The following is a 25,131-nucleotide window of genomic DNA, read 5'->3' as shown; positions in this document are numbered from 1 at the left end:
GGGGGCACGGCGCGATCCCTGCCTGCTCAGGCTGGTGCCCAAACGCTCCCTTGTCCGGATGGCTCCTCCACACGAGAGGCGTCAGCTCTCCTGGTACCCTGAGGCAACCAAGGCTGGCTGAGGACCTGGACAGCATGGGGAAAAGTCAGGGGGGCGGTTCCGTGACGGAGATGCTGCAAGGTGCAAAGACACAGCTGCGGGATGGTGCGGGGGGGGCGGGTTTCACAGAGGCACACACAGAAATGTTGGGTATAGCACTTTGTTTGCCTGGGCACGGAGGAGGAGGGCAGCAGTCGGGCTCTCAGGCTGGGGCTTGCTGCAGCTACCTGGAGCTGTCCGCCTCCCCGCAGCACGCCATCCTCATTTCCTCTTGTATCGGAGGCACCGGGGCTGTTTTAATAAGGTTTTCTTTCCTTTCTCTCAAAATCTACATTGGTTTCTTTCTGGTAAGTCATTACTGCCTCTTTTTTTAGGAGTGCTTCTCTTCCTGATGGATCTTCCTATTTTTTGTGCCTGAAATGAATGTTGTTTCTCATGCCGAGCTCAGCTCAGTTGACTCGAGCTGTCATGGAGATGGATAATGATACATTTTTTGCATCAGCTTTTAATTTTGGAGCACGGGTGGAACTCATCCAAAAAAGGTCCCTGCAGCCTTCCTGGCTTCTGAGTGACAGGATACGAACCCGCTGCTGCCAGGGGGGCCGCAGGAGCAGGGGGAGCTGTGGGTGCTGTGGAAGGGACCGTGAACACAGTCCTGGTGGAGCCAGACCCCTGGCCAGGTCCCTCAGTGCCCGGCAGCAGCGAGCCTCTATCTCCGTTGGGGCACTTCCCCACGGCAGGCCGAGAGCTGCAGAAACCCCTCCAGGTCCTTGACTGCACTGAGCCTGAAGCTCAAAAGGGAGCCTTGCAAAAACAGACTTCTGTGCCGCTCTCCGGGGGGGGGAAAAGGCAGCAGCAAGTCAAGGGAACAGGCAGGCTGCCTCTGCTCTTCTGTTTGAATTGGTTTCCAGAATGTGATTTTCCCAAAATAACTTAATTGTGTATTATTTTTTTTTTGAGAACATTCTATATTTGTTGATGAGCATTAAATTGACATTTTCTGAGAACTGTCCAAAACAGCTCTAAGAACTCTTTCCAGAGCGGCAGTACCTCGTTCGGAGCCCGTTGCTGTGCATGGTTATGGCTGGCTCATCTTGTGTGCGTTGCTCTGCATTTCCTGACCTTGGATGTCACCTGTCACGCTGTTACGAGACATCTAGTTCAGGAAGAGCCTTCTGAAGCTTTTGGCATTCAGTTTCATCTTTGAATACTCTGAATAAATTTGTGTAGATCAGCAAACGTGTCCCTTCGTTGTTTGCCTCCTTCCCAGAGCGTTTCTGAGCATACCCCATTTATCCCACTCAATATCACCAGCTGCCAAAACCTGACCATTTACCTCCGTGCTCAGCTTCCTAGGTCTTGTTCAGCTGTTAATCCACAAGACTCTTTCCTCTTGTTTGACCATGTTTTACTTCCTTTTTTTCCTTCTATCTTTGTAAGATCCTTTGACTTTGCCAAAAGCTGTCTGCAAGCAGAAGGGCCTTTCTCAAGCTGTCCACCTCATTTGTGCTTTGACTCCTCCACCAATATCCTCTAGATCTGTGAGATGAGAATTTATGAGAGCTTGTTGATTGCCATTGAGCCTGTTCCTCCACTTGCCTCCCGATCCGGTCCCGTATTGCGGTTTGATCTGCCTGGCTGGTGCAAGCAGCCGTCCTGCTGGATTGCGCTGCCGCAGGTCTCGCCGAGCCCTTTTGGAAGATGGATGGCGTGTTCAGCACTTCCCACTTCTCTGATGCTGGCACCGATTTAAGCGAGAGGTTGTGCAGCACGCTGGTAGTTCAGCAGTTCTGTATTTGATTTCCTGAAGAACTCGTAGGTGCGTTCTGCCGAGCCCCAGTGATTTGTTATTATTCATTTTATTGATTTTTGTCCTAACATTTCTCCTACTGACACTTTTCTTGAGGCAGTTTTTCAGACTAACCCTGTATATAAAACAGTTCTGGTGCAGGAACCCCCTTAAATTTCTCCTTAGCAAACAGCATTGCAAAGATTGGATTTATTTTCTCTTTCATTCTTGTGTTCCCTGAATATTTCTATTGCAACTCAATCATCTTTTGGCTTTATAGGTTCTCTGGCACATTTCCAGTTTCTGAAGTTTTAGACATTCTCCGTTTTTTTGGCCCAGTTCGCAAGTTGTTTCTCAAGGGCTTCTCTCTATGTTTTATCAGCGTTTTAAATGCAGTTTGCCAGAATTTGTTCTTTTTTGGATTTTTCCTCATGAAGATAAAGCTTTTGTTTTTTGAAGGTTTGTTTTTTTTGCTCCTGTAGCCTTCTTAGCCACGGAAACTTTCCTTTCTAGCCCTTTCAGCTGCTGCCTCTAACTTCTTTTTAGCAAGCTTTCTCACCGTCTCTAAATCTAAATCCTGTAGTAGTTGTGTATTTGTTTTTTCCCTCCTGGGAATAGACTGAAGCTGTGTCTGACCTGCTCACTGTCACTGCAAGTCCCTGGTGGCAGTTTTGGTGCTGAAGTTGGATGCTGCCCTGCCGTCGGGACCAGCCGACACCCCCACAGTAGCTCACGTGGCTGCTGTTAAAATCAGAGAGACTCGAGAGGGGGAATCGTGTAATTGCAGATTTACAAGATAAGCTATCGTAAACCATGTGCCATAAAAATTCCTTAGTTACGTGCCACGGTTCAGCTGCTGGCTTTGCTGGCACTTCATTGACAGGGTACGTTAATGCGTGCTGGTTGCTGTGCTGGGACAAAGGTCTTGGGTTTTCTTGTGGGACCTGAGCTGGGAAATGTAAGCTGAGCAAGCACGTGGGGGCGGAGGGGCGAGGTGCTACTTGGATGTGTGCTCTGCCCACCATGCTCGCCACTTCTGGCAGCCACGGTTTTTTCAAGGCTGCCCCCACCCTTTATAAATTATATGGTTTTTATAATGCACGAATGACTTGGTTGCAGGAATCAGTTGGACCCAGGAGGGGTATGGAGGCGAAACACTGAGTGGGCAGGTAGGAATCGGACGGATGGGGTGGGTGTTAGCTGGCACCTCGCTGTGACTTCTGGGGACAGCGTACCCCTTTCTGCCACCCCTTCTCTGTATTCTCCCTTGTGTGGGTAACAGGACCGCACCTTGCTTTGCAGCAGGGCTCATCGTCGTTTCTTGTAGACCTTCCAAATCCTGCAATGAACAGAGAAGTTCCACGGGCAGCAGCTTGCTTTACCGCCAGGCCTGCAGCATCCCCGGAGCAGGACGAGCAGAAAGCTGACCTGCTGGCTGCACTGGAAGAATCCCAGAACTGTCCGGGTTGGGAAAGGCCTTCAAAATCACCAAGTCCAACCACCAGCTTGGCCCACCGAGTCTCACCACTAAACCACATCCCTTGGTGCCACATCCGTGCATCTCTTGAATGCCTCCAGGGCTCCGGCTGCACGTCCTCCTGGTGCTCAGCGCTAGCTCTGCTGCCTCTGTTGTGCTGCAGAGCGAATTAAGCAGCGTGTCCCAGAGTAGCTTCTGCTCTCTGGACGATGCTCACGTGGTTTTGTGCTGCCACGGAGCGGGCAGGATCTCCTTGATGCTGAGCAAACGCAGCTCCCCCGGGGAAGGTCTCTGGGCTGGTGCATTAGGCTGGGGTCACACAGGGATGGGGTGTCCCTGTATGGGCTATGAAGGTAGGCGTTTGGGGGCGCCCAAATGATTGCCCCAGTGAAGGGAATCCTTGCGCAGGAGCTAGAGCATGTTCTTAAGCACGGGGAGAGGCACGTCAGTGGTGCTCAGTCTCAGGAAGGGTGCCTGGCAGAAGTTGCATCTTACTTGACAGGGACTGAGCAGCCCTGGAGCACGAAGCTGCAGGAGAACTGGGTTTTTCCACTGCTCACAAAAGTAATTCATTAAACACCGTGACCTTTCACAAGAGTGCTTGTGTTAGCATCTAATAAAATCCCTTCTGACAGTTCCCAGTCACCGTTTCATGTCTTCTCTTCTGCAGTCTTTTTCCCCGACCTCTCTGGAGCAGAATTGTTTTGTGGCATTCACTGGTGTTAAACCCTCCATCATACACAGTTCCAGCATGGACTTCATCGGGTGTGGACATAAGTGTAATTGAGCCAGGGGCAGCTGTATTTAAGATGGTGCTGATTTTTAATTCTATAACTGCCTTTTTTTTTTTGTCCAAGCAGAGTCTAGTCCAGAGCTCCCCGTGTCAGACCTAGAGCCTTCAGAGCCGTGAAGCTGTCGACAGCAATGTTCCTGAGCTCTGCAGATGTTTCAGCAGTGCTAGTGTGAGATTTTTGGTGCATAAAGCCCAAGCTGTAGGCCCTCCGTGTCAGGCAGTTCTTCTTCTGTTTACCTGTTGAAGGTTGCATGCCCTATGTACTGGTCTGACCTGGTAATAGGTAGTATATACCAACTAAAATTTGGTATTATCCTACACGATTCCTGTGCTGAACCATAGGCACTAGAAATTATTTTTCTCTAAGTCACAGGCAACTCAAAACCGGCGCCATTTCACCTAGAGTGCAATTCCCCCCTTGTTCAGCTACCTCTTCTTTCCTAAATAGGTTCTATTCACCCATTCTTAAAATCAGTCACGTGAGTGCTCACATCAGGTTTCAGTCAAACCAAGTAGGTCAAATCTGTGCTCGTAGCAGAGCAGCTCCAGTTCCTGATTGTTAACCAAGCCTCCATCTTTTGGCTGGAAGCATCTGCACCTTTCCCCTCTCATGCCTTCTCTGGGTTTTTCTTCTCATCACCTTGGTTTTATTGCAGGGAAACAGTCATTCGGGTTCCCTCTTTTTTTTCTGCTAGCACAGGAGACTTGCTCGTCCCCGCTCGCTCATCGTCGGGGCAGATCTGAAGCTGGGAGATCTCTTCCACAGACATACCCGGTGCTTTGGAGCCGTGCCCCCAGCGGACAGGAGCGCTGCTGTGGAGGTGGGAGCTGGTGCCCAGTCTGTGCGGGGTGAGCAGGGCAGGAGGCACCTGGGTGCAGTGGCAGGTAGGGGCTGAGGTTAGGGGAGAGCTGCTGCTCTTCTCTCTCGAGCTTCCCACGTAAGACGCCGCAGCCAGACTGAGTTAACAGCCACGGGTGTCCATTTTCTGTAATGTCATTAGTGCACAGTCGTACAGCAAAGCTGCTGGCAGCGGTGGCAAAGTTGTGTGACAAAGGACCCCTTGGGATACTGGTTTCAGGCCTGGGTCTCGTCTGCAAAAATTTAGTGGCTGCAATGAACCTACTTGAGTTAAATTAGACCAATTCCCTTCGGCTTAAAGCTAGGAATTCCCAGACAAGAAGGCTGTACTGATTTAATGGGAAGGGATGGCAATCCAGTGCTATTTTATCGTGTTGTTTTCATCTTTTCCTAAAGCTGATGACATCTCTTCACAGAAACTGCCGTGCTGTCAGAAGTTGGGCTTACGGCAAATCATTTTTTTATGAAATTGAACTTTAACCAGCACACTGAAAGTCTAACATTTGTTTTGGCTGTAAATAGTGCTTTATTTTTAAAGTCTTCCCAATTCCTGTTATTTCAATGAAAAGCTGACATTTTTACTGAGGGGAAAAAACAGACAGATTAAAAAAAATAAATCAGAGGCGCTGTGACATCTTACATCACTGAACGGGGTTTGTGGAGAGCCGTTCTGCCCCCAGCTTTTCGTTGTGCTCTTCGTGATCCCGATGGTGCTCCCCCTGCCCACTTTCCTCCCCGACAGGCAGGGGGGCTCTGGCAAGGTGAATTAACAGAACCGCTCATCTGACCTCCTATTGATAACTCATTAGTGGGCAGTGTAATAAATGGAAACCTCGGTGGTATCATTCTTAATGAGCCCAGCCAAAGGCACTTGATATTTTTTTCCTAGACAAAATTATAACTCTCGATAAAAGTAAAAGTGATGATGAATGTTTGGAGTCTGCAGAGACGTTCGGCTTTGCCCGGTGCTCTGATTAAACAATTAGGGTTGTGCAAAATCCAAACAGCCCCCATCAAAGGGGTGAAATCCTGCCTTACTGAGGCACCTCAATGCAATTTCTTGTGAGCAGCACTGGAGGGGGCTTCCTTTGGAACCGGTTAGCAGCCTGATGCTAGTTGATGCTTTTATCAGCGATAAGGAAGGCTGCGTGGAGCAAAGCGACCGAGCCGTGGCTTGATGTGACAACAGGGCTGGGTCCAGGTGGGTACAGGGCGTGCAGCCACCGCAGCACCCTAGCGAGAGCCGCGACGAGTGCGTCTGGCTCGGCACAAACACGCTGCCTGTCTTCCCGGGGCACTCGGTGGGAGCAGGCATCTGCCCAGGAGAGGTGCCCTGCCTCGGGCTGGACCCCTGGAGGTGGTGGCGGGGTAGAAGGGTTTGAGCAAGGCAGCATGGATATGGCCAGGTAGCTTCTCAGGTGCATGCCGTTCTGCGAGTGAATAAGGGCCGTGCTTTGGTGACGGGACTCGGTGGGTCAGGCGGGTGGTGGGACTTGGTGGTCTTGAAGGCCTCCCCTTTGGTTCAGACCCTATAAACACCAGCTGTGCTGGTTCCAGGTTAATATTCCCAGGCTTACAGTTATTTTGACCCCGCATTTAGGAGCCGTATCTGACGGACCAGGCGACTCCCTTTTGGTCCTAAAACATCATGGGCACGTTGGCTGGCACAGGTGAGAGCCCAGCCTGCAGCACAGGGGGCCCCACCTGCCTGGGGTGATTGTACATTCTGGGGGGGTCATGGTGCTGGTGCCGCTGCCCGCACCTCCTTGCACCTGGACGGAGGAGGGGAGCCAGGCCGGCACTTTCTGTTTTGATGAGAAAGGCACTCGAGCTAAATTAGGCAGGCTGTGAGTGCTGCTAGCGCCAGCTGCAAAATGGGGTGATAACCGCATAACTGCACCGTTTCCACTCGCCTTCCTGGATCAGGAACTGACCCAGCCGAAACCCAGCACGGCGTGCAAGTGCCACTCTTTACTCTTCAGTCTGGAGCAGCTCAGTTCCTCCCTTATTGCCTTGCTTTATTGCGTGGTTCCTCCTTGCAAGAATGGGATTTCAGCCTGCAAATTCCCAAAGTGCTGTTTTAATATTTATTTTCATCTGGGTTCCTATTACTGTGGCAACATGGACTTTGAATTTCATTAGTTTTATGCATTTAAGTTCCCTTTTTAAACCCTCATAAGGTCAGACCCCACATGGATAAATCGTAAGTTTATTACATTTCAGATTCTGGGTAATATTTTTCCTTAACAGCTGCAGATGACGGGTAGGAAGGGCACCAAGGCTTCTGCCTTCTTGAGAAATATTTGTGGGCGTTATCGGTAAGCACGTGCACCAGATTCCAGGGCTTTTAGGCAGCAGAATAATTACATAAACTCCCGTCGCAGAGGCATTCTTGAAAGCAAAGCAGTCTGGGCTCCGAGCAGCGCAGGAAGGCAGGGGTTGGGGTGTGCAGGGCACAGGGCCGTGCCCTGGCACGGGTTAAATCCGGCACCTGGGCTGCCCGACGGGGGGAGGCTGGGCGCCAGCGCAGAGCCATTAAGCTCTTTAAGTGCTGTCCTTGGGAGTACCACGAGCGCTGCTCCTAGCAGTTAAAACTCCCATGTCTTCTGGGGAAGGGAGGTGTAAGGGAGGGGTTGCTACAGACACAGCTCCCTGAGCGTCCCGCTGCTGCTTTTCTCAGGGCTCGGCCTTCCGCGGGTGGCGTTCTTCCGTAGATAAGTCTCTTTTCGGTCTTAAAAGGCTCCAAAGCGTGGGTTGTGAGGGGGTGGCTTAGCGTGCTTCGGCCACCCTGGGGTCTGCAGACCTGGGGGTTACCAGTTCCTGCTGGGGGTGCTTGCAGGGAGCCCGCGGCTGGCCGGGCACCGAGCCGCCAGGCTGCCCACGGGCATCTTCTGTGCAACTTTCTGCCCAGCGTTCAGCTCCGAGTACGCAGAGTAATTCAATTGCGTCGCCGCTCGGTTGCGTAAGGGAAAGTTCAAATCGTGCTCTGTTTTGTAAGATAAAGCGCATCCTTCTGCCGGCCTGAGCAATTTACCTTGTTTGCAAAAAGGTTTTGCTCTGCCTCCATCAGCTGAGCCGGGACTTTGGGGAAGGAGAGGGTGCTTGGGGGAAGGTGATGAGTGTGTTGGCTGGGATCACAGAAGTCACTGAACCTTGCCTCACAGATGTGTGTTTTGCTGGCATTTCAGCACGCCGAGGAGACCGGAGCAGCTGGACCAGGCGGCGGGACAGCGGTCTGCGATCCCCTCGCTGGCACCGGGCTCGGAAAGCCCCCGGGAGATGCGTGGCCGCGGGCAGGCGGAGGGACAGCGGAGGATGCTCCAGGTGGATGCACGGGGCCAGAGAGCGGGGCGGTCGCCCTCCGCGTCGCCCGAGCGGGGCAGCACCCCCACCTCGCCCTACTCGCTGCCCCAGATCGCGCCCCTGCCCAGCAGCACCCTCTGCCCCATCTGCAAGACGACGGAGCTCACCTCTGCCCCCAGCCAGCCCAACTACAACGCCTGCACCCAGTGTCACAGCAAGGTCTGCAACCAGTGCGGCTTCAACCCCAACCCGCATCTCACCGAGGTAACGCCTCTCTCACCCCAACCCTGCTGTCCAGGTTTTTTAAGCGCGTGGTTGAAGCTTTGTGGGCTGTGAGGGAACGTGGCAGTCGTGGTTTCCTTCCTCCAAGAAATTGCACCTTTGCTTTTGGCAGCAGCAAAGCGTTAGAGGCATTGCTGTTGGGCAATTCTCTGCTGGCCGGTCAGTGGGTAGTTGCAGTAAGGTGAGCTGTAACGAGGCGTGGGGGAGTTAAGGCAGTTAAAGGGAAGGGCCAGCCTAGTGCTGAGGTTCAGTCTCTGGCTGGGGCTTCTTGGTGGGACCTGAGGCGTGTGGCTGAGAGGAGGCCGTACGCTTGAAGTTGCCCTGACCTCGTGGGGCTCAACAGTAGGAGGTGACGAGAGCAGCAGTTGGCAGTCCTGGGGCGCTGAATGTCACAGTCACCACGGGGGATGGTGGTTTTGGGGTGAGTGGACTGGTTCTGGCTTCCTCGTCCTCAGTGGCCAGTGTTTATCAGCTGAGTGTTGTTTTTTACTGTTGTAAAGATGTATTTATCTCATGGAGATCGTGATAAGGTCTCAGATCCCAGCAGAAGGCTCCATAGAGGTTGCAGGATTCCCATTGCGGGTGCCCCAAGAGCTTCACCACAATTAGCACAACCCAAGGGTTGTCCAGTGGAGGTGTTTGCTTTGTCGTCCTCTTCAAGGGACTGGCTGCTGGGGGGACAGCAGCTGCGGCCTGGGGTCACTTGCTTTCCTTACTTCCATTATTACTTCTGCTGCTATCACACAATGACACAGAAAGGTGCCTGCAGCAATCTGGTGGCATTGAAAAGGGCGAAAGGGAGGCAGCTTGCAGGTTTACACGGCTGCTGTATCCCTTGGTGATAGGAGTCAAGTTATCGCAGTTGCAGAATGGCTGAGGCCGGTGGGGACCTCTGGGTCCATCTGATCCTACCCCCTGTCCCCTGTCAAGCAGGGATACCCAGAGCAGGTTGCCCAGGACCACGTCCAGGCAACTTCTGAAGATCCCTTCCATAATGCAGGGATTTGGGGAAAAGCCACAGAGAACAGAGCGAGCCAGAGGCAAGCCAGGGTATTTCAGCACAGGGATGGGACATGGACAGGTGTAGCCGTTTGCCTGGAGCAGCTCTGAAATCCATACCTCTGCTAAAACCACTGCTGTTGTCTGAGTTTTTGGGGTCAGTGCCACGTGTACCCTCTACCACGCAGCTCGAGGTGGGCACCAGGAGCTCGGTGGTACTGGGGAGCCGGGAGCCCTCCCCAAGGTGGGTCATTGCAGCAGCTCCTGAGCATCCCTCATCTCCAGAGGTCATCTCATCCAACTTCTGCTCAAAGCAGAGATCAAGTGAGATAGCTCAGGGTTTTATCCGGTTGGGTCTCAAACACTTCCAAGGATGGCGACTGAGCCTGCTGCACGGCTTGCCTGTCCTCGGTACAAAACTTCTTCCTATATCCAGTCTGATCCCTTAAGCCCTGCAGGTGCAGCAAGGTTGGTGCACGGTGATGTGATCATTTCCAATGATGTGATTTCCTGTGGTTATATTTTCCAGTTGTGTTTGCTTACAAGTAAATACATTTTCGCAGGAATAGTTCACATCTCTACTCTGGCTGGGGTAGATACATCCTTCTAACTTCTCTTTCTGCTTTCAAGGCTCATAAGCAGGACTAAATCATCAGAAATGTCAAATTTTGTAAGAAAACCGAAACCAAGACAACAAAAACTGTTTTACGCAGTACATCCTCTTCTGCACAATCTGTGGCCTGCCAGAAACCACAAGTATGGTGAGATGAGAGCTCCGCCGCTCGCTTGGCGTGATGCAGCCACGGGTAGCGGTTTCTGAAACCCTTGTGGGAGCCACAAGGTCTTGAAATAAGGTGTTTGTATAAGCTTGGCATGTCTCTTAATATATATCAAATACATGTATGCCCACACGTAAAGAAATAACAGCAGGGTTAGTGTGTGGGAGCTGCAGTCTGTCAGGCTCCATCCTGTCACTTCTAAAGCAGATGTCTCAGACAAGGGCTCACTGTACCCCTAGCAAAACACCTGAACCCTGCAATTAGGTGATACTTTATGCTCCAAAGGATGCACGTTTTTTTGAAAACACTTTTATTTCATTATTTTTTTCATATGGCTTGATGATCTTTTTATTTTAAAGGCAAGTCATGCGTTTATATCGTTACTGAGCAGCTGGCCTCTTGGCGTCTTGCAGCGGCGTGTCTCGAGCTGCCTGCTTGCTGAGCAAAGATATCCCTGTTTGGTTTCTTGTTTGTTGTCTTTGAGTTTCTTTGAGCATCAGCTCATCTTGTCTCGCGGGGCTGGGGAAACAGACGTTCCTGTCCCCTCTCTGTGTCGCTTGGAGTTTTACATGCAGATAATCAGATTCTTGCTCAAAATAACTGCTGTCGTAGTTCTCAATTCTGTCGCGTGCTGGTGTGCGAGTTTTCCCATTCATTCACTAATTTTTCTGAAGGTCAGTGCTCTTCCCTAGGTGGTTATTTTAAGCCTGGGGAAATTTGAAGCAGGGAGCTACTAGAGCATCGTTAAAGACTGGAAGTGAAATGTGAAGAAGTAACGAAATAATGTGGTAAAATTTATCAGTTTACTCGTACTCCCATGTATGAAATAGTGCAGCCTTGCAGTCCTAATGCTCTGCTAGGATTTTTTAATTTCTCGTTGAAACTTTTCCTAATTTTCCTCTGGCTTTGAGGATTTATTTTTTTTTGTCAGGCTGTTCTGCAGGACCGCCCTGGTACTGCTGCCATGTCCTCTGCGAGCAAATAGCTGGGTTTCAAGCTAGTACAATAGGTTTAGAAAATCTTTTTTCTCCATCTTATGCTTTGTAATGCTGTTCCTTTTGACTTCTGCCTGATCCTGCAGCATGTTCATCTGATTGGATTTGCTCTGTTTGGTATAATGAGGAGGCAGGCATCCTATCTGCTCCTTGGGGGGTTTGAAGTGTCATAACACATTGCTAATTTGGGAAATGAATTTCTTCAGTATTGTCTTAATTTTATTTTTTAGGTTGCTTTTAATTCATTTCCTCCCCATCCTAAATGATAGTTGTTTGTTTTTTTTTTAAAAAACAGGTTTTGATTTTAATCAAGAGCAGTGGCACAGCATTACAATACGTGCTTTAATTTGTGTTGAAATGATGCTCACATCTAATAGGTTTGCTTGGGACTGTTTTAGGATCGTAGGGAATCTTTGCATTCTTCCTTATGTTTCTGTTGTGCTTTTTTTCAGTTTAAAATCGTGTTCATCAGACGCAGTTTCAGAAGTATTCAAATGCACTCAGTAGATTTTGATTATTTTTTTTTCCCCCTGAGCGAAAGGAGCATGTTTATACGTGCGTGGCCTTCACCAGATTTCTTCCTTTGTCAAACCCCAGCTCTGGTCAGGAGGACGAGGAGCGCGGCGGCTGGCTTCCAGCAGCGGAGGAGAAGCTCTCGGTGGCTCCCGAGCTGCCTGTGCTGGGAGGAGGCAGCAGCTGTGTTGGTTCAGCTAATCGCTTCACAAAGAAAGAAAATGAAGGCTGAAAGCCACAGGAATCGTCAAGGTGCTCGTGTGCTGCTCTTCCTAAAGCCGATTGCTGCACCCGGCGTTTTTTTGGCAGGTGAAGGTGCCGTCGTGCCCAAACGGTGCTGCCTCCAGCGTGCGGGCGTGGTGGCATCGCGCCCTGCAGCTGGCAAGGCACACGGCGCTGGGTCAAGTCCCGCGTTTTGGGATGGCTTCTGAAGTAGCTACATCACGAAGAAGGAAAAGCCAGAAAAATCAATCTGTCGTTGCTGTTGCTTTGCAGATCCAGGAGAAATTTTCCACTGGGTCAGGTTGGGTAGAAAGAGAGACACGCTAGCTTGATCCTGAGTAGGCTGTTTGCTTTCGCACCGCTTCAGCCAGCTCTGAATGTGATTGCAGGGAATAATTCTTTTTTTTTTTTGGTGTGAAAATATTGATAGGACTCCTGAATCTCTCTCCCTGGACCAACAGGTTGTGTGCACGTATTCCCTTCCTTGCTGATGACCTTCACCTCTTAATCCCCTTATCTGTGCGCCGAGCATGCCAGTCCCCACTTCATCCCGTGTCTGCAGCGTCGCAGTGAGGTGCTGCCATCACCTCCTAGCTGCACTTTTTATTTATTTATTTTTGCTCTCCCTTTTTTTATTGGGGCAGCTAGCACTGAATAGAGCAGCTGGTCTGAAGCTGGAGAGCGGCAGACTTGCACTTGCTGAGGCTTTCTAAATATAAATGACTTGTTTGCCTCTGCAGCCACTGCTGCAGGCTGAGCAGGGGCTTCTGCGGGCTGTCTGCAGCGGCGCGCGCGGTGCCTGCTCGATGGATTGCCGTCCAAGCCGGAGCCAACAAAAAAAAGCTCATGAGTAATCGTGGCTGTTCCTTCCCGTGTTCTGCCTCTCGCTCCTCTCTGCATAGACGGTTCCAATAATGAGAAATCCACTCAAAGAAAATGCCACGAGCAGCTTGGCCAACCGGTGGCCGGTGACTAATGGGGCTGGCGTTGCTCATGGTGCCGCTTCCGACGAGCGGACAGCAGGTCCCAGCGTACCCCTTTGGTGTTAAAAGGAAAGGAAAGCTGCCTGGGGACGTGCTTTCCTCCTTCACTGGGCTTTGTAAGGAGAAACCCAGCGGGACGATGGGCAGCTGCATTCTGCACAGCAGAGAGGGTGCTGCTAGGGGCAGCGCCAGCAGCTCCCCCGGGTTTTCAAGCTTTGCTGTGTGGTTTTTTTTGTTTTTATTTTTCTTCCTGTTCTCCCGGGATGTCCCTGTGCGGGATGAGACCAGTCGCAGGAGGAGCTGCAGCCCACCTAACTCCTGCTGCCGGGGCTTCCGCCAGCACTGAGGGTGTCGGGTGCTGCCCAGCAGCATCTCTTTTGACCTGAATTTTAGCCGATGGCCGTCGTTATTTATAGAGCCGTGTGGGCTCCTCACACCAGAAACCCGGCTTGGTTTTCCGAGCTTGCTTCTTCCTAACCACCCCCCCACCTCTTGCTGGGGCACGGCTGCATTTTAGTGCTTACAGGCTAAAAGTGGATTTAGGTAGCGTGAAAGCATCAGGAATTTCCGAAAATAGCCCTGTGCTAGCAGCAAGGTGTCTGCAGGCATCACAACAGCAGGTCGCGCCTGCCGAGGTGTTCCTCGCAGCTGGAATTTAAGCTCACGGAGCCTTGCTCGTGGCTCTTGCCTCCAGTCTCGGAGACATAACGTGAGGCTTTGCCCCTGGGCAGCGCTTACCGGAGGGGTGTGGTGCTAATTGGACTATGAAAACTGGTTAATTGAGCTCTGATTGAAACGCGGTCTTATCTAGACTGCAAACCTTTTGATCGAGGACAGCCGAAGGGTGGGATTTTTTTCAGCTCTGGATTTGGTTCGCCTTGTAAATATGCTGTGCGTTGGCTTGGCTTTTTTTTCTCTGAGGGAAATCAAAGCGAAGTTGTTGCAATGGCTCAGTAGGAAAATGTAGAGAGGGAAATGTGGTCTTAATGGGATCGGAATAGACTACGCAGCAGGTCTGTGGGATTAAATGTGTGTCGAAACGAGTTAAGGCAGGGATGCAGCACGGCGCTACGACAGCCGGGGGTGGGTGCTGGGGGAAGGCAGCGCTCTGCTGGCTCCGGGAGCTCGTTTCTGCCTGTGACACCCCCGGGCATCTTCCCAGGCACCCAGGGCCAGTTCCAGGTGCGTGGCTGGGTGCCGGAGTGCAAAGGCGAGGCAGCACCCAGCACTGGTGGGCTTAATTTGGGCACGAAATATCTGTTGGAACTCCCCCAGGATGGGAAGCAGGCCCAGTGCTGACCTTCTGCTCCCTCCAGCTGCCTGCTCGTCCTCCTGCCTGCAGCCCTGGGGCTGGGCCGGCCGGCTCCTTGCTGCCAGGGGAGGCTGGAAGGGGACAGGCGCACGCATCGGTCCTGCGGGAAGGGAGTTTTGGTGCCCCGCGCCCCTCTGCTGAGCGTGACACACCGCATTCCTGGTACGAGGAAGGAGAAGCACAAAGGCTTGGGCTCATGCGTTTAGCAAAGTCTGGATTATTGTGAATCATCCGCTGTCCTTATCAGAGCGCTACAGACGGCGTTTGCATCAGTCACAGCACAGCCTGCTCTCGGAGTCGGCGGCAGCGCTCTTCCCGTTTAATTGCCGCAAGCAAGCAGCTATTTGAAGCCCTGTCCCCAAAGAGCAAAAGAGCTTGTCGTTGCACGGAACCCAGCTTTGCAAGATGTATGGGCTCAGCAAATGTCCCCTGGAAAGGATGCAAACCTACAGGTGTGCACGTATATCACTGCAAGAGGTTGGCTGCGCCGCTCTGCAGCGTGGGGCCGTGGCTGGGCTTGGTGCTAACAAACGGGAGCACCCAGGGGGGTGTTGGTTTAATAGGTTTTTGCCTGGTGCAGTACACCAGTGCATGAAGACGTGGGAAGGGGGAGCTGCAGGTGCTGAACTGCCGCAAGCAGGGCTGGGAGGAGATGTGGCTGCAGCTCCTCGGGGCCATAGCTCCTCCCAAACCAGCATAAGCACGGCTGTGGTCCACGCATCTGTTCTGCTCGGTCCCTCCTGCACTCTCCGGCATGCCACCAGGTCTTTCTGTCCTTGGGGACACCTCACGTTGCTCCTGCCCTCCAGGAAGGTGCTGCACTGTGCTGTAAAGGTCTTGAGCAGAGCGTGGCGCCCAGCAGATACAGCACGGGTCCAGTGGGAAGGTCTTGCTAAAAACTAGTGCTCTGTGACAAGGTACCCTGGGGACCTGGCAAAGAGTTGAATTACCTGAGTCTCTGGATTCCTCAGCAATCATAAACACGCTTATTGTGGGGAGAGGCTTGTCCTTGAGCACGCCTGCGTCCGTTCTGCCCACGATGAGCAGCGCGTGCTCTCCCTGCTGCAAAGCCTGTCAGGCCTGGGGAAAAGCAGCTATCCCTGGTGCTTGGTGGAGCTTGGCATGCAAACACAGGAGCAGCTAATGCGCTGAAATTCGGTTTTACAAACTCTATCTTATGTTCTGACCTGCCATATTAATTTTCCAGATGATATGATTGTGGCTTTCGTATTTGAGAGCTCTTTGAAAAATACCACCAAACCGGCACGCCGCTGCTGCCATCTGTCTTCTGAGTGGCTTCTGGGATGCCGTTACTTGCTCTCAGCAGACAATGCTTATTGTCCTATTGAGTTAGGAAGAAAGATCTGCAGGCACTTCTGAAGTATTGTTTTCCATAGGTAACCCTGGGTGTTAAATTCTAGTTGAGGCTGGGGTCGCGTTGAAGTGACCCTCTGTGCAGGTGCTGGGAGCATGTCCCCGGTGACAAGTCCCGGGATCTGACGGTTTTGAAGGAGGTGCCCTCGGAAGGTCTCCAGCACCATCACTCGGAGCCCCCGCCTCCTCCAGCCACCATCCGTGTCCCCCTGCTCTGCCGCCACTTCCTCGCTGCACAAAGCACCGGGAGGCGACGGTGCCCGAACAGGCGGGCACATGGAAGGCGGCGTTGGTTTGGGTGCAAAATGCTCTCCATGCTGCTGCTTCCCCCTCACCGCTCCGTCCCTCGTTTGCAGCCTGGGTCCGGCCGCTCGCTGTCCCCGCAGCTCCCGTGCCGCCAGGCTGGAGGCTGGGGCGCACGGCGGTGGGGCAGCGCTGCAGGATGCAGAGAGCGGTGCTTGCTGTTGCCGTCACGTCTGAAAAGCACGCTGCGGATCAGAGCCCCGACAGCTGGCGCTTAAACCCAAGCTAACTCTGCTCGAAGCTGTGGTACTGGGACAGCACTTGGTGTTTCTCTCCAGAAGTGGTTCCTCGTTGGCGTTTGGAGCTTGGAGCAAATCAAAGGGGGGATGAAGTCAGCTGGGTCGATGCAGTTTGCTCGTCTTTATCTCCGTTTAGTCGGAACGGACACAGTGCTCAGCTTGCACAAGGTATCCACCAGTCCTGTGCCTGTTCTGGCCATGGTGGCAGTGCTGATGGAGGCGCTGAGCGTGTTTAGCACCCAAAGGTGCTGCACTGAGCTCTTGGGCTGGAGTAGGAAACATATAGGTCATTGGTCCTGCGCACCTTTACAGCACTGCACTGGCAGAAGAAGGGACAGCTGTCTGGAGGTGGCTGTCACAGGTGCGATGTTTTCATCAGAAATCAGCAAGTAAGGGAAGCTTTTTTTTTTTCCTCTTGGCCTAACAAGTTAATTTGAGCTTCTGTTGGATGCTGGTTCCTCTCAGCTCCTGCATGCCTTCTGCAGGACCCCCAGCTGGAGCAGCTCTCTGCTCTCCTCCCAAACGAGAGGACGCAACGTGCCGGTGCTGAGGGCCGTGGTCCAGGCTGGCTCTGCTGGGCACCCACCCTGAAGCAGTGGGAGAAGAGTGACCAGAAAGAGGAAAGTTTTGCTTCCGGGGTATAATTTTTTTAACTGAGCAATTTTTATTTTACATTTTTCTCTTCTGTAGAAGTTTCTGGTTCTGTAACCAAGGACTTGGCCTGTCCTCTGAGCAGAACAAAGCTAGTAGGACATAGCAGGGTGCTTTCTGATGAAGAGTTTGTGCAACTCTTTGGGGTCTTTTGATTTAGACCTCCATGGCACGCAAAAAAAAAAAAAATCTTGATTTGAAAGACCCGTTTTAATCTTGCTTTGCATTTTCATGTGTTAGTATTTTTTTTTTTCCTTGAAGAAAGGGTGATTGCTGTTGTAGACAGGCTTGCAGTTAAGCACCCCCTTTTTAGAGGAGTATTTAACAGCTAGGAAAATACAATTAACAGCGGCGTGGCTTTACAGGTATCTGTTCACTTCTAATTCTTTGCAGATTTTTGTGTTAGAAATGGTGTGGTTTTTACTTAGCAGGTGATCACTAGCACACCGTGTCTGGGTACGTTGGGACAGGAATAGCAACGCTGCTGTAGAAAGGCTGTTCCCACTGCAAGCAGGACCTGGAGGCACACGTGGCCATGAGCTGTGCCTAAGGGGATGCCCTGGAGACACCAGGACCCCGTTCTGCAGCGAGGAGGTGCCTGTCACTGCCTCGTGGCCTTGGTGCATGGATGGCTCCTCCAGACAAATGCACCCAGTGGGGAACCGCCAGTCCCAGGCTGCAGTTCTGTCCTCTGGGGAAGGGGACAGCAAGTAGCAGACTGAAACTGCAAGAAGTTTTAGGTTAACGTGTTGGGACTGCTCGCTAACAGTCAGGATGGTTAAGCTAAAGCCCCGATATTCCACCTTCTAGTGCCCACCCAGTAAACCCACGACTGCTGGGAAGTGTAAGGACCGAATTTGGCACCCAGGGACATGCAGCGGGGGCAGGAGGGGACGTGACCCGGTCCTGCCTCGCTCTGTGGCTGTCTACTTTGTTCGATACCTGCATCTGCTGAGCAGCGCGAAAATCCAAACAATGGCACAGGCTGTGGGAGTGATTTCAGGCAATTTCGGTGATTTTCAGTGTGAGTGATTTCAGCTGGGGGCAGCTCATGCTGTTGCTCCTTTGGCCAGTGCTTAATAGCAGGAGTTGCCTTTTTTTTTCTTTTTTCTTTTTTTTTTTTTTAAATTTGAGTTGTGGGATGAACCTTTTCACCCCAAGTCATCCCCTACCCTGAGGAACTCTTGCAGGGTGACGGTTGGGTCAGGACTTCTTAACGAAGGTCAGGTCATGGCAGCTTTGGGGTGTCTCAGGGCCATTGCATCAGCTCGCATCTTCTTTGCTACGGCCATAGATCTGTGCCTCACCAGTCCTGTGGCTGGCTAGATTGAGAATTATTCATGGCAGGGAACTTAGGTTTATGTGAAATAATTGAGTAATTAACTCTGTTTAGGTATGTAAAAAGGTTGTGCAATGGCTTGTCTGTCTTCAGGCCTTACATTCTGCAAGAGCATCCGTTACATATTTAATCCATAGCAATAAAAAGACAGAATGCATTCTGCTTTGCTGCATTGGTCCACTCCAGTTTGTTCCCTTGCCCAAGCTGTTCATTCCAGTCGGTTTTCTCCAAAAAAAAAAAAAGTGCATTGGACCGGGACAAACGAGGCATAACTTGGCTGCTTCAGTCTGGAGAGGATGGGAGGCAGAAATGGCTGTTCTGTGGCTCTCTCTGAAAATATTTTGTACTATTTATGTCAGCACCCAGGATTATCTGTATCATTTTAAAAAATTATGTCCCACCCGGTTTGTAATGAGCAAAACAGCAAAATCAATTGTGTGACATCTGTAGACGGGGCAAAACTTGACGCCTAAAAGGACCTTGAGGTACTCAGGGTCATTCATTGGGTTCGTTCCCTGCACTGCAGGTGCGGCCTCCAGGTGCTGTGCTTGTTGAGGAGCATCCCCAGAGGAACCAAAAACTCGTGGCAAGGCTGCAACAGGGCCTGCTCGGAGCAGCCACGCGGAGCCGTGCAGCAAATGAATGAGGGTTTGTTCCGCACTACCGACAGGAAAGCGGGCTGCTTTTAAGTTAATCTGCTTTCAGGCTGCGTATCGAGAGCAACCCCTGTGCGTTGCAACGGGGGGGAATCATGCTGCTGCTGGGCTCGGCTGCCAGCTTTCCCCTTCATGCCCAGGGAAACCCGTGCTCTGGGCACTGACACCAGGCCCCTCGCTCTTCCTAGGTTGCTATTTTAGTTCTGTAGAAGTCAAAGAAGTCTCAGGGCCCCAGAGGCTCCCGATGTTGGGATGCGTCGCCGCAGGGTACCGGAGCAGCAGCAAAATGAGGCAAAGCAATCCATTAGGCTTCCCAGGAGCGCGAGGGCTCGTGTCGAGGCCCTGCAGCTGCGGGGCTTGGAGCTGCACTTAAAGCACGTCCATGCTGCAAGCTCACGAGGTGAAACCCTGGGGGGAAAGCTCTGCGCAGCTCCCCGTGACCACGTGTGGAGGAAAGCGTCCTCCGAGCACATCTGTGCGTCCGAACCTTTCATGTGCTCCCACGGAAGGAGAACAAAGGCTGTCTAAACAGGAGCTAGTGAGGCAGCAAATCGCACAAGAAACATTCGCTAATGAAGTGGAAGGACTTGTCCCTTTGCCCAGGGCCATGGCACTGCAGGCTGCAGGGCTGGGCAGCATCGTGCTGTGACGGGGGCCCCGTGACCAGGGAGGAGAGGCTGGGGGCACCCCGGCAGGATCAGAGTGTAGGGTCTGGCTACAGAAAGGGCTCTGCCACCCGTTAACCCCGACCGGGGCATGGGTTTCTTGCCTTCACCCAGGAGGCAGCGGCTCCCTCAGCGCACTGGCGATGGGGACCTGGCAGGGGGAGCACCACCCTGCCTGTGACGGCAGGCCAAGGTTAGTTGCAAAGCTGTTCGGTGATGTTTTTTATTTTTATTTTTTTTTAATTTATGTTTGCTTAATCTTTGTGTGGTGTGTGGAAGGAGGGCGTGCAGATCCTGTTGTGCATGGGCAGGGGGTGGCAGGGGCGGCCGCCCCGGGGACAGAGGTGTGCGCTGTGATGCACACATGCAAGGCGTCTCCAGCAGCCTTTTTCCTGCCCTGCCTGTATCCCAGCAGCAATCTCCCCGCAGGAGCACATTGCGTGCACTCTGCTGCCTTTTCCTCTGCTGTGCGCAGAAGAGATGGCACCCGTTTGTGGTTCCTGGTCGTTTTGAAAGCAGCGGGAGAAGACTCGCTCTCAGTTAGTTTGGGGGGTGCTAACTAGAGAAAGAGGCTTTCTTAGGGGAAAATTGGTTAATAAATGACTAATAGGGTGAAATGGCGCTGTCTTACTCTGCAGCTTGGTTCTCTGGACAAATGCAATTTCCCATCTGTTGTTTGCAGTGAAGGAGATGAGTTTTGGGGGTTTGTTCCTGCTCGCCAGCACGGGTTGATTATTTCCTGGCAAGCGCTAGCACAATGATTACCGAGGGCTTCTGTGGCTTCCCCTTCTGGACAGAAGTGCCGAGGAGTGGATTTTATTTGTTTTGATATCTTTGAAGAGAAAGCTGAGCATAAGGTGGCTGTTTTCAGAAGTGCCTCGCTGACTGATCCCCTTGCCAGTTAAGTGCCTGAACACCCCTAATTGCACGGTCCTTCCGGAGCGCTGCGTCCTTGTGCAAGCATGCTTTACATCTTGACCAGGAAACTTCAGCCCACGTCCCTGTGTGTACTGGCGTGGAGCTGGCATGCGTTTTGGCCCATCTTGAGGCCACGCTGGGACAGCCATCGGCTCCAGCCATGCTGCAGGGGAGCCTGCAGAGACCTTGTCCCCTGCTGCTCTCTTCTCCTTCGTGCCTGCTCCCCTAGGTGGGACCCTGGCTGGTGCTCCACGTTGCAGCCTCCCAGGGGGTGTTTTGCAGGGCTCTTGTCTCACTTGTGTGCAGGTTGTGCACCGATCCAAACAGTGAGAGCTGCTTGCCCTGCTGTGAATAGGTGAGCTCTGGGGTAAGCTGTCCCTGTGCTGCTACAGGAGAAATGGGCAAAATCTTCAGAACAATATATATATTTGTATTTGTTTTGCTCTCCACCAGCCAGCCTGAGATGGTGCGGGAAGCCTTCTCTGTGTGGTACCATTAGCTTTTCTCGCTTGTCAGGAGCTCTTCCAGGCTTTGCTGAGCTTTCCCTGCTCTCCCCCTGCAATTCCCACCTTCTGCCTGCCCTGCAGCACCCCCAGCCCCCCGCCGTAGCTTGCTGCTCCCCCCCCCTAGCTGGAGGCTGTCGCATAGTGTTGCCTGTTCTCTTGGATCAGGCTGTTCCTTTAATTGCACGGCGCATAGCTCTGGCAGATTTTGGTGCGATGCTACAAAATGTAAGACGTGCCCCCGGAGAGCTCCTCCAGAGCTGATCCGGGAGGCATTGCAAGGAAGGGACGTTTCGCTGACTCGCTTATTTCTTTAGATGGTGGTTCTTCAGCTGCAGGCTAAGCTGATGAGCTGAAGGCGTGTGAGGACACTCAAGGCATGTCCCTGGCAGCTCTTCAGCTCCAGGAAGATGCTGGGATGCTGCAGCGTTCCTCCGGGACAGCCAGTAGCACCCATTGATGAACCCCTTCTTCACCCAGTCAGTGATCCCTGGCACTGAGCCTCCCCTCAGGGCGATTAACGCAGTACCTTCGTTACCAAATTACAGCTTTGGCTATTTTTATACCACCCTGGCTCTGGAGGTTCTGGTGCCCAGGAAAGGTGGCGAGGGAGATGGGACCATGGTCTTCGGGCACATCTGCTGGGGGTCGGCTTTGTGAGCTGGGGCTCCTGGAGGCCTGGAGTTGGAAAACTCCTTCCAGAGGCTTGCTGTCTTGTGGTTCCCAAATGCGTTTTTCCAGGATTTCCAAATCTGTAGAATGTTAAATACACATTTTGGACAACTTGGAGCAAACCCACGTTCCTTTCCTTTGCTTGACAATGAACTTGTCCCGTTTTTCAGCTGGCTGTGCACCCAGTTTTCTCATGCCAGGAAAGGAGGGCAGGCTGTGTCTCTCCCTGTCCTGTTCAAAGTGGCCAACCGGCATGGGACCTCTTACTTGAGATCACATGGAAGCTGCTGGTGCCAGCCTAAAATAACCCTTTCAGACAAGTAACTGTGCTCCTGACGTGCCCAATGGCCTCCTGTATGGAGAGCTGTGGCTGCGGGGAGGTGTGAATGGGCAGAGCTTGTCAGGAGCCACCAAGTCTCCCAAATCTCAAATAGTCATCTAATGCTCTCCTGTCCTCGTCCGCTTGTCCAGTAGGACAGCCTTCTGCATCACCTCCAAGCGGTCCCGAATAGCCAATCTGTGGTAAAGATGGAATTATTCTTCATTATGGTCCTAAATTTTGGCTCAAAGAGATCATGGGCGTTTGCTTGAAGCCTTTCTGTTTGCAGCTCACTTTAAAGCTCTTGCCTACTGCGAAGGCCGAGCACTGTGCTTAGGAGGCCTTCACGGCCGTGTTGTCTTGCCTCAGGAGATCCAAACAACCTGCGCATCACCAGCCTCTCCTGCTAACAGATCCAGGGGGCAGGCCGTCTCCGCATAACTGCCTAAAAGAGGTGGTGGTAGAATAACGGCGAAAATCCCACGAGCTCAACAAGCCATCTCCATCATCGTTTCGTATCAAGTCGCTTTTAGTTGGGCGGCTTCCTGGGTGTTGTTCTAGAGGGACTGGTGAACTGCAGTACACAGGGCCGCATGTTGGCCCTCCCTGTGTACCTCTGCAAAGCACCGCTCTCCTGTACCGAGCCCACCTGCAGAGGGTCAGGATTTGGCCCCCCCGTGCATCCCGTCGCACTGGATGGTTCAAACTTTCAGAGCTGGCGAGATGAGTTTGGGCACTAAATCCCCTAGAGATGAAAGGCCTTATAAGTTTTACCTCCATGAGCCTTGTACCGAGCCCAACAGCATGTGTATAATTTGCTTTAATGGCTAGAAACATCTGCTGTTAAAAATGATGCTTAATATATTTGGCTTCCATTTCCAGTCATTAGTTCTTTTTATGCCTTTTTATGCCTAATTAAGAACCTTTTAGTACCTGATATTGTTTCCTCTGAATGTGGAGCTCTGTCGTAATCAAGTCACTTCTTAATCTTCTCTTTGATAAACTAAAAAGATCAACCTCTTTAATTCTCTCATTTCAGACATTTTCTCCTAAAATTGCTTTTACAGATCCGGTCTATATCTTTTGCAGAGTTGTACTAATGTTTTTTAAATGTCGGTGTTGAACCGTTCACGGTTCTGGAACGGCTCCCTTGGTGCTGGAAGCAGAGGCTGAGCCACCTCCATATTCCCACCTCCAGCTTCGTGCCACCGCATGGAGCCAGCTCGGGTTTGCAGGAAGCAGAGACTCGGCTGCATCCATATTTATTGCTATACCGAACTCTGTGATGTGGTGATATTGCCACAGTGAGATCAGGACCCTACTAGAGAGGTACCTAAGCAGTAGTAAGCCCTTGTTGTCCTCTAGGTCTGCCAGGTAACTACTCTGAAATCCATTTAGCATATTCAGTATTTTGTAGGGCTTTTTTTTTTTTTTTGTCAGCATGTCACTTATTATGAGGTTAAAACACCTTTTGGACATCATGTATATTGCTTCCATTCATTACTAATACCAAATCTGCATTCTTAGCAGAGAATAAAATCAGGTTTGCTTTCCATGACCTATTTTCCCTAAAACCACGTTGACTGGCATATATGCTTGCCCTTCAGTTCTCTGCTGCATGACTCCAGTGTCATCTTTCTGTCTTAGATGGCTGGCTGGCCTGTTCAGGTCATACCCTTGCTGGCTTGGTGTTTAAGCAGAAGACATGCAGTCTTATAAAATTCCCTCAGTGCACTTTAACATCAGCATGCAGCAGTTTTCTTAGCTCTCTCAGATCTTTTGGATGCAAAATTATTCAGATCTGCCAAATTTAAATATCCTTAGCGCTGGTAGATGTTGTTGAATGTTCGTCTCAATTGCTAATAAGTTGGAAATGCTTCATCCTTGAGATGAGTATTATCCTGCTTCTTTCCAAATGTTTACCAGCAGTAATTGTTGCACTTCCACCATATCTTTCTCATTAGCAGCGTTACCTTCTGCATCCAGTAATGGACCTGTGTCCTTCCTCGGGTAGCCTCTGTCCATGATGCACGTGATAAATCTTTTCTGCTGCTCCCCAACAGACTTTTTCATGAAGTTCCTGTGTTTTCATACGGTTTACGTACTTCACAGCTTCTTGTTTCCATCAGTTGATACTGGTGTGCTGAGCTCTGATAATTTTTGATTTTATATTTCCAATTGTGCCTTTTTTTTTTTTTTTTTTGCACAGCAGTCGCCTTCCCTTCTAGCCAGCCTCGTTCACTCCCTATTGAGGGATTGGTTCTGTTTCAGAATCATCATTTTGCACTCCAATTTTCTTCGAATTTTTCAGTATTTCTGCAGTCAAATTTCGTCAGCTGAAGGAGACTAGCATGCTCTGCACAGCCAGTCCAAGGCTGTTCACGGAAGCATAACTTTGCTTCTTGGTATTTCAGAGCGTAATGGTGACTTCAGCATTCCAGCGATGGGAGCTGGACCTTGAGTTTTCGATCTTTTTAGGTTTTCCTCTTCTCCTTGATGGGTGTTTCGTTTTGCTGCTTACCCTGACTGTTGGCACTAATGTAGAAGTAGTAGGAAAACTTCTTTCCATATTCCTGCCTCTGTTTCTGTCGTGTTTCCTGTGCATCTTCCACTCCTCCGTGGTTGGTCGGCGGGCAAGAAGGTTAGCACGCAGAGGAAGGTGATGCAAGCCACCTGAGTCGCCCATCATTTCATATGTTTGAGTCTTAATCACCCAGTACTCCGCCAAATCAAGACTTTCAGGGGTTGGGTTACCAACCTTCACTCTTCCAGGATCCTTTCAATTGTCTTTGATCTGCATAGGCCACACGTCGCAGAGAGGCTGGCCAGGCAGTGCGGTAGCCCCACGTGAAGTCACGTCTCAGACATTCACACGGGGAGCCCACCACACCGCTGTATCCCCTCGAGTTTTCTCCTCGGTATTCCACAGCATGTGCTCGCTGAAACACTGGTAACTGTCTGGTCACTTCTGTCTGATTGGAACACTTTTTTTTTCCTGTCTTGGTTGCAAAGCACCATTGATTGTATGCATGTACACATGCAAGTGAGCTTGTAGGCATGCACATGAACCAGGTTTAAGTGGAAAAA

At 51.4% G+C, this 25,131-nt stretch overlaps 1 protein-coding gene across 4 annotated transcripts in view; it reads left to right on the top strand.

The window, feature by feature from the left end:
- Positions 1–25,131, top strand: part of BSN (bassoon presynaptic cytomatrix protein) — a 75,114-nt gene that overhangs the window by 8,821 nt on the left and 41,162 nt on the right. For 2 of the 4 annotated variants that reach the window (XM_083796064.1, XM_083796065.1), the window contains exon 2: positions 8,206–8,584. In XM_083796064.1, coding sequence (XP_083652190.1) covers positions 8,206–8,584 — 379 coding nt within the window. The other 2 variants (XM_083796066.1, XM_083796063.1) reach the window with 2 other exon arrangements.

Source organism: Anser anser (assembly GCF_964211835.1).
Source record: "Anser anser genome assembly, chromosome: 12".
NCBI lineage: Eukaryota > Metazoa > Chordata > Aves > Anseriformes > Anatidae > Anser > Anser anser.
Note: the sequence above shows the minus strand (reverse complement) of the source record. Positions and strands in the feature narration are given on the sequence as shown.